Source organism: Nyctibius grandis, chromosome 5 (assembly GCF_013368605.1).
Source record: "Nyctibius grandis isolate bNycGra1 chromosome 5, bNycGra1.pri, whole genome shotgun sequence".
NCBI classification, from domain to species: domain Eukaryota; kingdom Metazoa; phylum Chordata; class Aves; order Nyctibiiformes; family Nyctibiidae; genus Nyctibius; species Nyctibius grandis.
In genome coordinates, this window is record NC_090662.1 from 79,583,716 (window position 1) to 79,599,068 (window position 15,353).

Here is a 15,353-nt window from a genome sequence, read left to right on the forward strand (position 1 = left end):
CTCATGAATGAAGGGCAAAGTCACATGCACAGTATTAGCAGCAAATTTGTTCCCATAGTGGTTTTCAGCTTGCTTTGCTTGAGTCACTACCTCTAGGTAAAATAATATGATACTTTCCAATCCTTTATTTTGAAAAACATTAGTAGTGGTGGGGCAAGCAGGCCATTTAATACTGGTAATTACAGTGTTTTGCAGGTTTCCCCGCTCCTCTTCCCCATATGAGAGACCCTAGTGTAACATGTCCACGTGGATGTATCTGTGTATTTTCCTATGCTCTGTCCAAGCAGGAGAAGAGATGGCAATCTCAACCTAAAACTGTCCACTTGCTTTTCACACTGCTGGGGTCACAAAATAGTGCCTGGGATGGGATGCTGAGTATCACCCTTCAGGGGCCCAGTGGTAAGCAAAGAGCATAAGCAGTTTGCTCAGTAGCATTTGAGAGAATGGGGATAAGAATGTTATTCCAGGCCCCCCCACTTAGAGCAAAATACAGTTTATGAATCTTAAAGCCTTTTTCAAAAGCAGAAAGTAAAAAGAAAACTTAGCCTTCAAAGTGCTGGTGAGTCACTCCCCTTCAAAGCATTTCCATGGATTTCTTGAAGTTTCTCTCCAGTGTGTATTCCAAACGTTTTTGTGGGGATGATAAATTCTTCCTGTCTCACGTTTAATTTTGGTCCATCAAATTGGCTCTTATTTTGTTTTTTCTGCTGGCACTGAAGGCTAATTTGCCTGCTTTAATTGAATGCAGACACTGCATCTAACACGACAGGCACTACCCACTCAATAATGGGATATTGTCTTTCCTGACTCCTACTTGCCTCAATTAAAAGCAGAGAGCTGACCTCAGCGCTGAACTCTGCCCTGTTCCTTGCTAATACTTTTACACATCGCTTCACGCTAAGGCTCGACAGAGCACGTGCAAGTCCCTGGCTCACCAACATAGCTTGTTTGTTATTGTTTGAAGGGCGAGTTTCACTTAATCGGCGGGAGGTTTCTCCTTGCTTCTGTACAGCTGGCCTGATGCTCCCTCTGCCCTTCACCTGTGAGGTTGCAGTGAGGGAAGAGGGAGCAGGTGCATGGGGTGGTACCGCTGGGCACAGCCGCTGAAAACAGGAGCAGATTTGGGCTGGGTGAATGTTTCCACAGGCATGTGCATTTTGTAGCCGCACCACCTCCTCCATGACCTCCTCCGCTTGTGTGCTCTGGATGGGCAGAAATCCATTTTCATGGAGGGCCCAGGATCTAATAGATATTCTGAGGTCTATTTGGTATCCAACCTGGTTTCAGGTTTGGGGTCAGGGGTTTAAACTTTTAAGGTCTTGGGTTTTTTTTTTAATCCATGTTCTTTTATGGCTAAACCTCAGACTTCTGTGTGGGCACTTAGGTCCCCATCACTTGAGCTGGCGCAGGACCTCTCTTGGTCAGCAACCTTCAAAGGTTTCTTTGTGAGCTGGGTCAGTACAGCAATGGCTACCCTGGACTGGCCACAGTGAAAGTGGAACAAATTATGTCCCATATTTTGGTAATAATCACCCGAGTACCCCAAACTGGGATACAGATGGATGCCTTTGTATGGATGGATGCAAACCAGGGGCAGTAAGTGGCTGAAGCGGCCCTCTCTGCACAACAAATAAAAGTGGGACAGGGTATGTAGGTGTGGTGGTGAATGCTCCCCACTCCTGTGGAAAGACCTGAGCTTTCCTTGTGTGAGCACTGCTTTGGGAAAAAAAACACGCGGAAATCATCTGTCCGTATACCCTGTCTGTGGAGTGTGTTTTGGTTGTAATGAGAAGTTACGGATCATCACGATGGAATACATCTCTGCTACAGACACCTCGTCTCTAAATTACGCTGGTGTTTTTCATGTCTAAGTGCTGTGGCTTTTGCATAATATTCAGCATTTTGCTTAGCATCCAGCTCCTGGAGAGGGCGGGATCAGAGAGATGAGCTTTCCATTAAAAGCCTTCACTCTTCCGCTTCTGGAGAGAAAGTAACCAAGTGATCTGCGTTTACCTGGAAGGATAAAATAAAGAAGGCAAATATGGCACCCAGCCTTCCCAGCAAATTCAAAAACCCCAGAACACCACCTGAGGGGGTTAATCGTTCAGGGTTTTTCTGGGAGAGGTTGAGGAGCTCACTCAGGGCTTTTTGATGTTAGGATTGGCAAGGCAAAGCCCAAGACTTGGCTGCTATTAACAGCCTTCCATAACTTTGCCCGAGAAGGTCAGTCACAAGCTCACCCTCACCTTTTCTCTGATGCTTAACATGAAGATAATGCCTGAAGCAATTCCCCTGTCCCACAGAAAATCTTTGTAACCCAGGTGCTCACAGGAAGGCACCTTTTGCAAAACGCAAAGACACACAAGTTTGATGAAAGAAAGAAACCAAAGCCAGCTGAAGCCGGGGACATACAGCTACTTTAAATACAGAGCGTGTGTGTAGTTTTCCTGTATCCCAGTATGGTTTATACCCCTGCCTCTTGCAGGTCCTAGAGCCTTGACCCACCAAAAGATTTTAATTTCACTACAGGCACCTATACTGAATATTTAGGCACCGCTGGCATCACCAAAGATTTCCTTCAGGCTTTGCTTAACAAAAGTAGTCCCATACATGCCTGCATTTCTGCCACCAGACACGAGCAGAGCCCCCAGTCTGAGCAGTGATGAGCTGCTTGGTACCAACCATCCTCTTGCCTGGTTAGCAAACAGGACCAATCTAGCAGATGCTCCCCTGGTTATGTCATTTCAGGTTGGCGGTGAGCAGAGAGGATAATACTGGTGGTATTATCTGAGTGCTGGTATTATCCACATCGACGGGGGTCAGGACAGCTAGCTGGCATGCAAGAAAATCCAGGTTCAGATCTCTAGGGAAGATAACATAACCCATATTTTCCATTGCCGTGCTGTGTGTAATGAACATTTAAAGCAGAACCACTGCAGTGGCAGACAGAAAGTTCCACTTTGAGTGTTTAACTTCTAAAAACTTAAGTCCCATCTCTCTTCAGCATCCAGTGATGAACTCAGTTAGTTCCTTGTTTAGCATGCTGGCTTTGGCTGGGAATCACCTGAGCTTCCCCTTAGAGAAGAGGCAAGAGCCATGTTTGGCATGGATCTGCCAAAAGTGACACTGGGGTAGAAAGACAAGGGAAAGATTATCATGAAAGTCATCACAGAGATCATATCAGTCAGCAAAGATGCTGACTTCAGGAAGAAATCTTTTTGCAACCCATCATTTCTACCACCCCAGGCAGGAAAACACATCATCTCTGCATCCGCACAGAGAAAAGCTTTCTGCTTTGGATGCAGCAGATATGCGGTGGAACAAGTCATGGGACACAGGAGAAACCTTCTCTGTGGGTTGACCAGGATGAATCGCTGTAGCTCCCATCCCAGAACATGTCCTAACCCTACCCCACAATCTTCTGTGCTAAGTATCATCCCAGAGCTAGAATTTCTGTCTTGTTTCTGGGGTTTACACCATTCCTGGCAAGAGCATCTCAGCTGCAGATAAACAAGCAAGGCAATCAGCTTTAATGTTTTCTGCTTGGTTCTCACCCTTCACTCACACTACAACACCCCAGCTGTGAACTTTTAACCCTGAACTTGTTCCAGATTGTGAGCCTCTACAGCAGACAACTCACAGGCAGTAGGTCCACTTTTCAGACAATGGTGTCTATTGAGCCATTCCCCTCGGTGCTTCCCTGCAATTCACTTTCTGTCCACCTGCTGCTTTTCTGTCTACTCAGGTGTGTGTATCGGTAGTAGTAGCATGCTACTCATCTATGGGAAGGAGACAAAGCAGAAGCAGCTTAAAAAGAGGGAGACCATGCGATGCGGTGAGAAGACCCAAGGATGCCTCTATCAGCCTGTTTTGGAGCAATACTGGATTTGCCAGCATTTCCTGAAAGCTTAAAGAAATCCAACCCTCTGACAACAAGCAAAGGTAAGTAACGGACAAGTAAAATGTTTGGGTTTGGGTGAAGGCTCCAAGCGGTTTTCTACTATTTCTGCCTTCTGCTTACTCACTGGAGCAAGGGGCACTGCAGCCGCGAGCCAGGGCAGAGCTCCTATGTGCAACATGGGTGCACGTGGACAATGGGATCTTCTTTTCTGACACTTTAGCTGCTCCAGAGAATGGCAGCCGGGGCAGGTCCCACTTGCTACTGGAGCCCCGGGTCTTGGAGGGTGACATTAGGCTGGGACGGCAGATCCTGTGTGCTAACATAGGCTGCCCCAGTGGACTGGCTCCCTTTAACACAGCGCAGAAGGCAGCTGCAGGACACTTCTAGTGTCCTTTAAAAATAAATCCCAGCATCACCTGCACAGGGCTAAACTCTGTTGTTGCAACCTTAACACATAGTGAAATCAGCTTGTTTTAAAATTAAACTTGCTGATATAACAAATAGCGTGATGCTGACCTGGGTAGATCTAGAATAAGAAAAATCCCAAGCGACACTTGTTGTTTTAACAGTAAACTTCTCTATCTTTTACAGTAACACCCCAAATCGGCACCTGAGGGTCCTGCAGCTAAACACAAACAAAGGCGTATTGTGAGAGATTAATGTAAAATGAAGGCATGGCCACTCGCCCTCCCTCGCAACATCCCTTCCACTTCCATACATACCCAAAACACACGCTAGTTTAGTCATCACAGATCAAAAAAAAGACAGCAAGATGAAGACTGGTTGAGCCAGTAGTAGAGCTTTGTTAATTCATGCCAGGCAGCAGCAGTGGCAACAGCTCGGTGCTCAGCCTTGCCGACTGCTCTTAGCATAAACCAAAGCCATCGTTCCAGCGAGGAGGTTACCACAGATCCCTGCCATAAAAGGAGTAGATTGCTCTTAAAATCTAATTGATGCGGATGACAAATGTAAGAATGGCTAAATAAGAAACAGCTCACTTGGCTGATTTCCTATGCTGGCCCCTACTGCTACTGAAAAAAATCCCTCTTAACAACCGAGAGAAAAATAAAAACCAGCTGAATATCTTTTCTTAGATGGCTAGCTTTCACATTCCTATTCAAGATGGTTTATTTTGCTGGCTCCGCTCTTGGCATGAAACTAGCCCTGAGTACCAAACTGGGAATGAGGGACAAGTGTGGGTTTAGGGCTGTCAAACCTTCAGCTGGAAAACCACACTCACAAACACAGAATTTGCACCTTGCTAAATAGCAGCCTGTTATTCAAGCAGAGAAAATTTTAAAAGTGACTTCCATAAGCTAGCGCCCAACTAATGGCAAACTGGTGGACGCTAGCAGACTGAGTCTAGTCTTAGTGTGATTAAAATAGAATCAGATCTAGTTCTTCAGAGCCAAGATCTAGCTAACAAGCCTGCTTTAGAAACCAATCAAATTTATAATAAAGCAGCAGCCTCCAATGTGTGGGAGGCGACAATACCTCACAATTTTTTCTCCATAGGAAAAAGATGTTGGAGAAAGAGACAGAAGAAGATGAACAACAATTCGAACTTTTGGGTAAGTGCTTGCCTCTCCCCCACAAATCATCCCCCCTTTGGGGACATCTGAAGTCATCAGAAAGAGTGGATGTTCTTAAAAACTAAGGAAATCTTAGATTTACAGTCTAGAGATATATCAAGTACTTCCCAACTCCTTTGAAGAAGGGAAACAAAGGCAACTCGCTTCCAACTTCTCTGTCTTTTGTTTCACACATACGTGTCCAAACAGAGGCAGTTTGCTACACATGAGTTGAAACTTTAAGGTTTATTAGAAAAATACTTGATCTTTGATAGCATTGTGTATTTTACACATCCTGTTAAAATGCTTTTTATCACTTTCATTCAAATTCATGATTTGTTAAGAACTTCTTCATGCAATCTTTGTAGTTAACATACTTGTACACACAGAATGAGTACCTGAAATGGAAGGGCATCTTACTGAGAGGTAGAGAGCCTGTTCAGGAAACATTACCTGTTTGTACTGGAAAATCACAGAAGAGATGCCATGGTTTTACAGCTTCAGCAGATGTCCCGAGTTCCCTCTTTCTACACTGGGGATTTGCAGGGGACGTAAATCCAAAAGTCATCAACTAAATGGGCCACAAACCAAGCCTCGAAATCATGAAGAGTTTCACTGGCACTCACCTCTGCTCTAAATGACGCACTGTTATTCCTTTCACTGCCACACATACGAGAACTCTAATCAGATCACTTGTTTTCAATGGCTGAAGGACCAGTTCAGTTTACAGAGAAATCCCTGAGATTACACATAGCATCCAGCTCCTTTTGAATAAGGAGGGAAACTGACACAGTAGGATAAGTTCTAAATTTCTTGGATTACAAAGCTCTCACAATGTTTGTATCTTCCATATTAATAGAAAAAATAATGCTGTAAAAGTCAACATCTATTTTGCTATTCTTTGAAAGGGTTTAAAACAAGAGAGTTCAAATTAAAAGCACCTGCAGGTAGATCAAGTCTTGGGGGTATGGGGAAGGCACTGGAGTAAAAAGCCTTCATTAACCTTACTCAGTCCCTTTCAGAAGTATAAAATGGCATCAGCACTTTGGAGAATCTAATCAGAGAAAGAGGGAAAGAGAGGAAACTGATAGACTGATAGCAGTGTGTAGGTATATCTTCTAACAAGGGACTCTGGAACTGATAACAGAAGGTACCACTATGAACCGTACAAAGCTGGCAGCCCTTGTCTCACTTGGATGATAGTTGATCACAGTCCAGTGGTTCTTGATTGTACACTTTGATGTTTTCCTCCTGTTCACACTTTTAACATCCATCCATACGAGTAGTGGCAAGGATCTCTACTCAGAAAGGTACCTGAAATCAGTATCCTTGGTCTGAATGCTCCAGGGGAGTTGGAAGTGCCTTCCTATCCACTGAAGAACACTTCTACATCAATACCAACTTTAAGAAAGTGCAGTTGTACCCATCGGAGTTAGCCATGCAACACTCCAACCTTCCATGGAAGAAATAAAAATACATAGGCCACTAATCATTCTGGCATCGGATTGTGGTAAGATCCTGCGTGATCCTTCATTGAAGGCTCATGCACCCTGAAGAATGAATTCAGTCATGATTACTCTACTTCTTCCTCATCCAGTGAAGTCAAAGCCTTCTCCTGTAACACAGAAAGAAAACTTAAAATTATAAAAGCAATATGGACTCTCATCTTAATTTCAACTCTGGCAGTAGGTTTGCCAGTAGGATTTCCTGACCTCGCATGCTATCTGTTCCAATGGACACAGGCTGTACAGCTGCTGAATGTTTCCATTCATTTCATGAAGCACAAAAGGACTAGGATCTCCATTGCAAGTGCCTCCCAGCAAATCCCACCAAACGACCTACAAAGGGCAGCAGCTCCGCACCACTGCTGACAAAAGAGCACCTTGCACAACCGACTTTGAAAGAGTATGAAGATAGATGCCTTTCTGTACAGGGAAAGTGGAACCATACCACACCATAAGGGCAGACCGTATGAACTGCTGAACTGCTATTCTGTCCCCAGAACCGGCAGACACCGGACTTCTAGGGAGAAGTATAGGATTAGGGCAAGCGTGAATTTCCTGGTGTTCCTCCCAGCCTTCTGCTATTTGTGGTGGAGAGATTGTCTGTGTCAGGAGTGGTGTTTTACACTTAACAACCCTCCAAGAATGTCTCCTATTGATTTTTGGACCCATGTAAATAAAAAACTTTCAGCATAGAAGATGTTTTGTAGGAAGTAATTCCACAGCTGGAGTGCATGCTGTGTTAAAGAGTTTGGTTTGCATATGGCCCACGTTAGTTCTGTGAAAGTGTGCTGCTTCAAGGTGCCTTAGGCTACACACAAGTCAAGGGAGGCAAAATGCATACCCAGCCACCTTGGTCCTGAATCCATGGCTTGAAGTTCTCTCTGAGGTACTTTAATCCAAAGCCCAAGACCAGGTTCATAGGATGGTTGTCCACAGCAGTAAGTCTGGTGGCAACTTCCATTGTAAGGGCAACTTTCGTGCATTGTACTTGGCCTCCTGGCTCACTTGTTGAGTCTTCTGAGACATCCTCCAGGAACAAATCAGTGATCCTCTTGAAGAAAGTGTAGGACAGCATGCCTTTAAAATGCTCAGAGAAAACCCTGTCCTTTTTGATCTGAAAATAAGAATAAGAATTGGTTACATTGAGCCACTTTTGCTGGAATTTCTTTCCCTATCTCATTGGGAAAGGAGAGCATCTCTAGGTGTAATATATGCAATATAGTCTAATCATGGTGGTGAATGCAAGAGGTGACACACAAACCCCACACCTCACTGCAAAACTGTTCCTTTAGGCTCTGGAGGTGGCTCTATGTTTTTGCCTTGAAAAAATCTTCCCTTTTTTTTTGCATTTGAATGAGAGAAGCAGAGAGAGAGAAAGCAAAACAAGTGTGACACTGATATTGAGACCTGCAGGTAAGGAGACATGGGAATACAGGTCCAGGGACAGGATGACAGGAAAGGCAAGGTTATGAGAAGTGCTGGCAACAGCTGCCATGCTAAGCTCCATTTGCTCAGTCACAGTCTTTGTGTTGCTTCTTACTGTATCTGGGTACCTCTCTGCTGCAGGAGCTGAACATGTCCACCATGTGGGAGTATATCTTTACAGAGCAGAAGGGACAGCTAAAGAAAGGAACAAGTACCTATATTTTTCACAGAGGAAACATCCACTCCAACTGAAGGACCCATGCAGGGGTTCTTCTATACCTTTTGGCCAGGGCTTTCAAAATGCACTCAGAGGATTTATTTCCCTACAGCAACTCTCAAAGCTGGAGTTTCCCTCCCTCCCCTGGAAGCAACTTGTATGCCAAACTCAATGCAAACACAAGAGTTTCAGAGTCAGTCAAGTGCTCAACATGCCATGAAACTCAACAGGAACGAGGAAAGTGACTCCTCTTTGAAATGCACAACATTTTTGTTGCCTTCCTCCCACAATCCAATAGAGATCTCTGCTAGTCCTCTGGTCTGAAGAAAGATTTCAGGATGAACGGTGAAGGTTTTGGAAAGCCCTAAATGTGGAAATAGAAGTTCAGGATAGAGCGCACTAGGTTACAAAACATTCACCCCCAAGAGAAGGGTAATCTCTCTCTCACACTCTCGCCTGTGTAGCTCTTGAAAACAGGAGGAGTTACCTTTTCTCCTAGTCGGTCCCCTGATTCTCTTAACAGTGAAACTATTGTTTGTATTATCTTTTCTTCATCTGTTAAAGAAAAGACATAACATAAATATCACAGCTTCTAGTAGGATCCAGATAGCAAACTGACAAAAGCCTTTGTGTCACTTCATCATGAAAACAGCTGCTATTTTGTGGCAAATTCAGAGTTCTGTGTCCAGGCTGTAAGCAGAGGCTCACTGTTCTAGTCTGCATGGAGTAAACAATGCTGTTTCTCCATTTGCCTGATGTTTTGCTGCAGTTAAGAATCTGGGAAAGAGCAGGGGCTTTAGCATCCCACTGCCAGCCCTTTGGGCTTTGAGGTACGTCTGATAACAAGCCAGAACAAAAGAGCAGCTAGCAGAAGCCCATGAAATGGACTCAAAATTAGGAAAAAAAAATCCCCTCATCATTACCAATTATACCTTTTGCAACTCATTAGGAAAAACTCTGGGTTTGCCATATTACAGAAAATGCAAGTATGGCAGGATCTCTCTTGTAACCAGAAATCCCTAGAAAGCTTACATTAAAACTCAGTCTCGGCAGATGACGTGGAAGGCAAGCAGTTCAGACCTGTAACAGAGATTGTTGAGCGGTGTTGTCCTCCCACTGAAGAGGGATTGACCAAGACAATATTGTCCCAAGGACTGGTCTTTGGCCTTAGACCCCCGGTGTATTACTCTGCACCCAGCCCTGCCACTCCTACTGCTGCTCTGTCACCTTACGTCTCTTTACCTTCATCCTCCTTTTCTCATGTCACAGTCCCTGGATCTTTAAGGATGCTCCCTTTAATTGCAGTAGCGGGCAGGGTTTGTTGGAAGACTGCAAGAGCAGTCCCTGAAATGTGGGCAACAGAGCAAGAACCAGCAGAGCAAACTTCCTTCTTCACAGCGTCTTACCTCAGAAGTCCGGAGTCCTTCACCATGTCTAGAGAAAATGCCTCAGCGTGCAATCCCAACCTGACATATACTGCATGTGAGCATGAACTTCTTCACCCTTACCATGTTCCTTGCCCTCAGTTTCATGGGTAGCATCACTATTGTCTTGTTCCCAAAACGGGGCCTCAAACCGTGCCCTGAATGACACATCTGAAGGAGATTTCTGGGATCTGGAAGTAACAAGCTTGGCAAGTTTGTCTGCAATGTAGCTGACATCTGCTGTTTCACCTGATAGGGAAGGAGGATGAGAAATAAAGAAGGCAATTAAACTTTCTAGGAAATAATTCAGTGATTTACTCGTTTACATGCCCCCTGAGGTGGAAGTTCCCAGAGGATACCAAGAGATAGATACCTTTACCCATGCTATTGCTTGTGACCAGCTGGTAATAATTTGGAGAGACAAGTAACGCAGTACAACCCTTCCCTAGTATCTAAGTCACAGCTAACTATACAGAGGCTGTACAGAAGCAAGTGTGCATGGTGCTCACTAGTGTACATCCTTGCAAGCCAGAAGCACACTATGCATTAAGAAACGTGAGAGTACTGCTCTATAGGACTGTGAATCTTAGACGTTACTGTGAGAGTGGTATTGGCCATGATTAGTTTATCTATAGGTTCAGATTCAGAAAAGATGGTGTATTTGAATTAGCCTTGTTCTCACAGGCGTATCCTGAGCAAAGGAGAAGCAGACGACTTCAGAGGCACCTCTAGCACAAAAGCTTCTCGTGTCCTTGACACTGTTGTATTAAGCAGACATGAATAGTGGGAGAACTCGGCAACCAGACTGGCTTTATCCACTCTGTGTAATGACCGTGTTCAGGACCCTCACTGGCTGAAGGCATTGCTCAGTGAGGGGACTCCAATAGGGATCCTGCTATAGCAAAGAGAGCAGGAGGAGCTGTTGCAAAGTTTGGTTCATCTAAAAGGTGCTCTTCCTTACAATATGCCTCACAGAGCCTGGGATGCAAAACTTCGTCTCCCCAACACCGCTGCCAAGTGGCAGCTCCTGCATGACCAGCAGACATGGAGACAAGCTCAGCAGCAGCCTAACCCATAACACATGTAAAATTCACTAGCAGAGTTTATTATGAAGGCAGCAGGGGTTAATGCAGCCAATTAAATCAGCCCCAAGACATTTCCATGACCTCATCTGCCTGCAGAGCTTTGTCAGGGAGCTGCTAAACTTCTAGGAAGGGGATTGGGCTGTTCATGACTTTGGAAACTGAAGATTAGGCAACTGGTTTTAAGTTGAACAGGCCTTAGATTCAGACAGGTAATCCCCATTTCCTCCAGAATGGCCTGGCCAAGCCTGCAGTGCAGCTGCTAGCAGTATAAGTGACTAATAATAATAATAATAATAATAATAATGATGATGTTTTAGGAATTGGTCCAGCAATCTGCTGAAGGTCAGGTAAAGCTTGGATGTGAAGCCAAGCAGCAGCCCTGGGAAGGCTAACACCCAGCACAGGGAAGTTTTACCTCGAGGCCAGGCTGCCACCTGTGCTGCAGGGAACATGATGATGTACTGGCAGGGCCATCAGCTGATTGCATCCAAACTCTTGAGCGCTTTCCTTGGCAATGTGAAAATAAAATGGACATAAAAACAGATATCTGGATGCAGACATTTGTCCCTGGCAACCAAACAATGAAAAGTTATATTTATTTTCCCCTAGCAAAAGGCACTGGGCTGAGGCAGGGACCCTTTCTTGAGAGACAGAGCTGGATTTGGCAGCAGGGAGAGTTATGGGCTTGGTGAGTAGGAGCTGGTCCAGGGCGGTTAAACTGACCAGGGATGGGGCATTAGGCTGGAAAAGTCAGTGATGGGTAATTTTTAGAAATATCTTTCAAAGCAGTGAAAGGGGAGAGCAATTGCTGTGACACCAACAGTATCAAGCTGGACAAATTAAACAAGCAACCCCCTATCTTATGTGTATGAAAAAAATATGGCAACCTATCGTATACTGTATACGGCAACTTAATGGGGATATGTCATCCTCCTCTCTCAGTCTTGAATGAGAAGTTAAGGTATTAGTTATTATCCAGAGCAGAAAAGGTAAAACCTCTTTGCCTGCAGTGCAGCACCTGATATGGGGCTGGCTTTGGGGGCTGGGGTACCAGATGTTTGTGTGGATGGGATCCCTGGTTGTTGTATGGATTACAGTCACCTACCGCCTCTTCTGCCAACACATGGGGTTCAGATTTAATATAACAGCAACATGTAAAGGAGACTTAGATAACTCTGGAAGACTGTTTCCATTTAAGATACGTGGTAGGGTTGAGAGGTGGCCCAGAGACACGGGCTGCTCTGTGCTTGCGGCTGGTCACTGCCAACTGCTTGGCACCAGAGTTTCAAGCAGGATCTAGCACTTCTGTCTTTAGTGTGGAATATTTATCACATAATAAAGCTCCTTGAACGGACCCTTAAACAAGTCTTCCTCGATTTTAGTGTAGAGGTCTTCAGTCTGACCAGTGTTTTGTGTTTTCTTTCTAACCAAGTATGAAAAAGAAAAAGCTAATGCTCGGAAAAAAAACCTGTGCAATTATATGATACTTAACCACCATATGATGGAAAACAGAAAAGCCAGTCACAAGCATGAATCTTGTATGTGCAAGCACTACTGAAGATCTGGCAATCTGCCTTCCTAATTGGAAATCAATAGAGCTAGAATAAGAGGTGACCAAAAAGTGAAAGAAACCACCTTCCTCCTTCTGCCTTTCCACAGGCCACCAGCCATTTAAGCTATTTAGAGAGAGATTTAAAGACAAACAGCAAAAGGAAAGAACTAAGACATACTTGTCTGATGCTGAGAACTCCCTTCTTGAATGCCCTGAAATTGTGCCTCGGAAATGGAGAAATGTGCCATGCAATCTGGGCACCCTAACAGCGCTGGGGGCTCTTCCTGCTCTGCTCTGCTGCGGAGAAAAGGTAGACAATATCTTGGCAAGTATTTTCTTTTTGGTTGCTTTTTGCCTTGCTGTTGTATCATGCCACTCTGATAAACTAGTTGTTGGCTTGGTCCATCTTCATCCCTTTGATGGTCAATCTTTACTTCTGCCCTGGTCAAGGACAATGATTTCTGCACATCAGTCTCATCTTTCAGAATCTTCACATATTTACTGACAGGCAACCGCCGCCGGGCGTAGGCCATTAGGATCTTGTATTCTATGCTGTCTCGCTCATCCTCTTCCAGCGGTATTTCTTCCATACTGACATCATTTGGCGAAGACATCTTGGTTCCTGCAAGAACATATTCTTAGTTTTAATGGCTTAGGGAGCAACCTGTTTTCATGAATACCAACCAGTACTTCACATTTCTACAGAACCTTTCACCAAACACCTTATATACCTCAGTGATGTGAAGAATATTGCAGTACCCGGGAGCCAGAGAATCACTGTTTTCTAGAAAGAGAATTTGGTTACTGAGAAATACCTCAGGTGGCAACCAAGGCTGTCAGAACGGGAACAAGAGACCTGATACACTGCTCGTAACTGCATTTGGTGACTTAGACAGGAAAAATGAGAAAATTCCAGGAGTATTCAATGGTCAAGGTGCAGTGCAGGAAAAAAGAAAAGCCCATAACAATAATAACTGATTCTTGGGATGGAAAGAAAAACGATTCATCAAAGCACTGCAAAGGAAAAGCCTATACCATGGCTCGAATGAGCAAGCATCTAAATATATGAGAATTGGGCTTTCAGAGGAAGCTTTGACAAATTCGGGCCCTGCGTGCTCTAGGTAGGAAACCAAACACGAACTAGCCCAAACATTAGGAAAAATTATGATGTTTACCTAGCATAATGTTCTCAACTGTCCTTTCACTTTAGAGGACCTGAGTCAACAATCTTGCGTGTTTGACTGCGTGCAATGGACGGTGTGGTGGCACTTACCTAGTGTAACTTGTTCTTGTGTAAACAAACATACTGATCCCACAGCACGCACATGCATTTTGACATCTTCCTGCTTCCCTACACGCTGTAGATCATCAAGTCACCGCGTGAAACACTCTTAAATCTTTGCTTAGATCTAGACCCTTTTACCACCCAGCCTCCCTGAAGCCAGAGCAACAAGAGGAAGAAACGGGAGTGATCAGCTGTGATGCAGCCACCTCGCTGCTGTGCTGCTTTTATTCCTGACAAGGCGTCTTCTGTAGAGCCCAGGTGAGGTTTTAGATGTTTGAGCAGGCAGCCCGGACCACCGACAGCTGGCTTTCTGCAATGTCTAAGTTCAACAACCCACGTAAAGTCGAACAAAACTATTCACATATCCAGAACCTGTCACTGGGGTCTCTCTTTCTGACAAGTTGAAATAGGAGGCTTCTGTTCCCACTGCCCTCTCTTAAACAAGTACCAAATTCACTCACACTATGACCTCAGACTGACAGAAACAAATTTAAGCGACTTTTTTCCTGTCTGGAATATTATTCAGCTATTCACCGCTTTGAATGTAACACTATTGCTGATATGTATCCAACAGGACGTTTAAATCCTAAGCATGGAGACTCACATTTGGGAGTTAAACACACACCATACACCCCTGAGTCCGAAGGAAAGTCAGTGGAAACAAGGTGCTTTGCTCTCCATGTATTTTTAACTTCTGCTGTTGGGATAAGAGCAAGGCATACCTCCTAATTCACAACAATGGAGCAGCTGTTCTGTAGGAGGCAGATTTCTAGCGCAGCTTTATTCTGCAGGGGTCTCCAGGCACAGCAATGGGGGTGCAATGGGGTATGAAGGGACCTGGGTATCCTGTTTCTTCACAGGTACTGGGAGGCAAGGCTCAGAGGCAGGGAGATTGCCAGGCTGTACTTTAATTGCAGATCACCTGTCTTTACTGTGCAGAGGTCTGAAGTTACTAGCTGCTTCCTTCAAACTCCAGGAAACTACAAATTGTTGTGTAATGATCCATTTGTTACTCATCCTAAAGCTTTCTTTTCCCTAAGTATGAGGGTGAAATAAGTCATATACGTATGTATGAAGCACCAAATCTTCATCTGGTGTTGTCCTGGTTTGGCCCAAACTAGGCCAATTAGTCTTAGAGAAACCAAGGTCACTGCTAAATTCCTCACTGCTTACGAGTGAAGAGCTGAAGGGGGGTTGCACCTGCAGGGAGGAGCAGACAGGGCAGGTGACCCAAGATTGACCAATGAGGTATTCCATCCCATACACGTCATTCTCACTTTCCTATTTATCACTAACCCACTGCCTCCTGGAGGTGGGGCCCAGGAGGGAGGGGCTCTCCTGTCTCCCACTGATTGGTACCAGCTTTGCCAGTTCTCCAGTTAAAAGCC

At 44.7% G+C, this 15,353-nt stretch overlaps 1 protein-coding gene across 1 annotated transcript; it reads right to left on the reverse strand.

Annotated features, from left to right (window-relative positions):
• Positions 1-7,045: 7,045 nt before the first annotated feature.
• On the reverse strand, positions 7,046-13,294 carry BCL2L14 (BCL2 like 14). Its single transcript, XM_068402429.1, has 5 exons — positions 12,859-13,294; positions 10,128-10,292; positions 9,107-9,174; positions 7,819-8,091; positions 7,046-7,087 (listed from the first exon to the last, which is right to left on the reverse strand). Exons 1-5 carry the CDS (start codon positions 13,292-13,294, stop codon positions 7,046-7,048), a joined length of 984 nt encoding a protein of 327 aa, XP_068258530.1.
• Positions 13,295-15,353: the final 2,059 nt, after the last annotated feature.

What these genes read in the sequence shown, in the direction of transcription:
- BCL2L14 (XM_068402429.1), bottom strand. Translation starts at nt 13,294, where the DNA reads ATGTCTTCGCCAAATGATGTCAGTATGGAAGAAATACCGCTGGAAGAG. An exon ending in GGGACCGACTAGGAGAAAAG is followed by an intron (nt 8,092 to 9,106) that starts GTAACTCCTCCT and finishes TCTTATTTTCAG; the next exon opens with ATCAAAAAGGACAGGGTTTT. An exon ending in TTCAGGACCAAGGTGGCTGG is followed by an intron (nt 7,088 to 7,818) that starts GTATGCATTTTG and finishes TCTGTGTTACAG; the next exon opens with GAGAAGGCTTTGACTTCACT.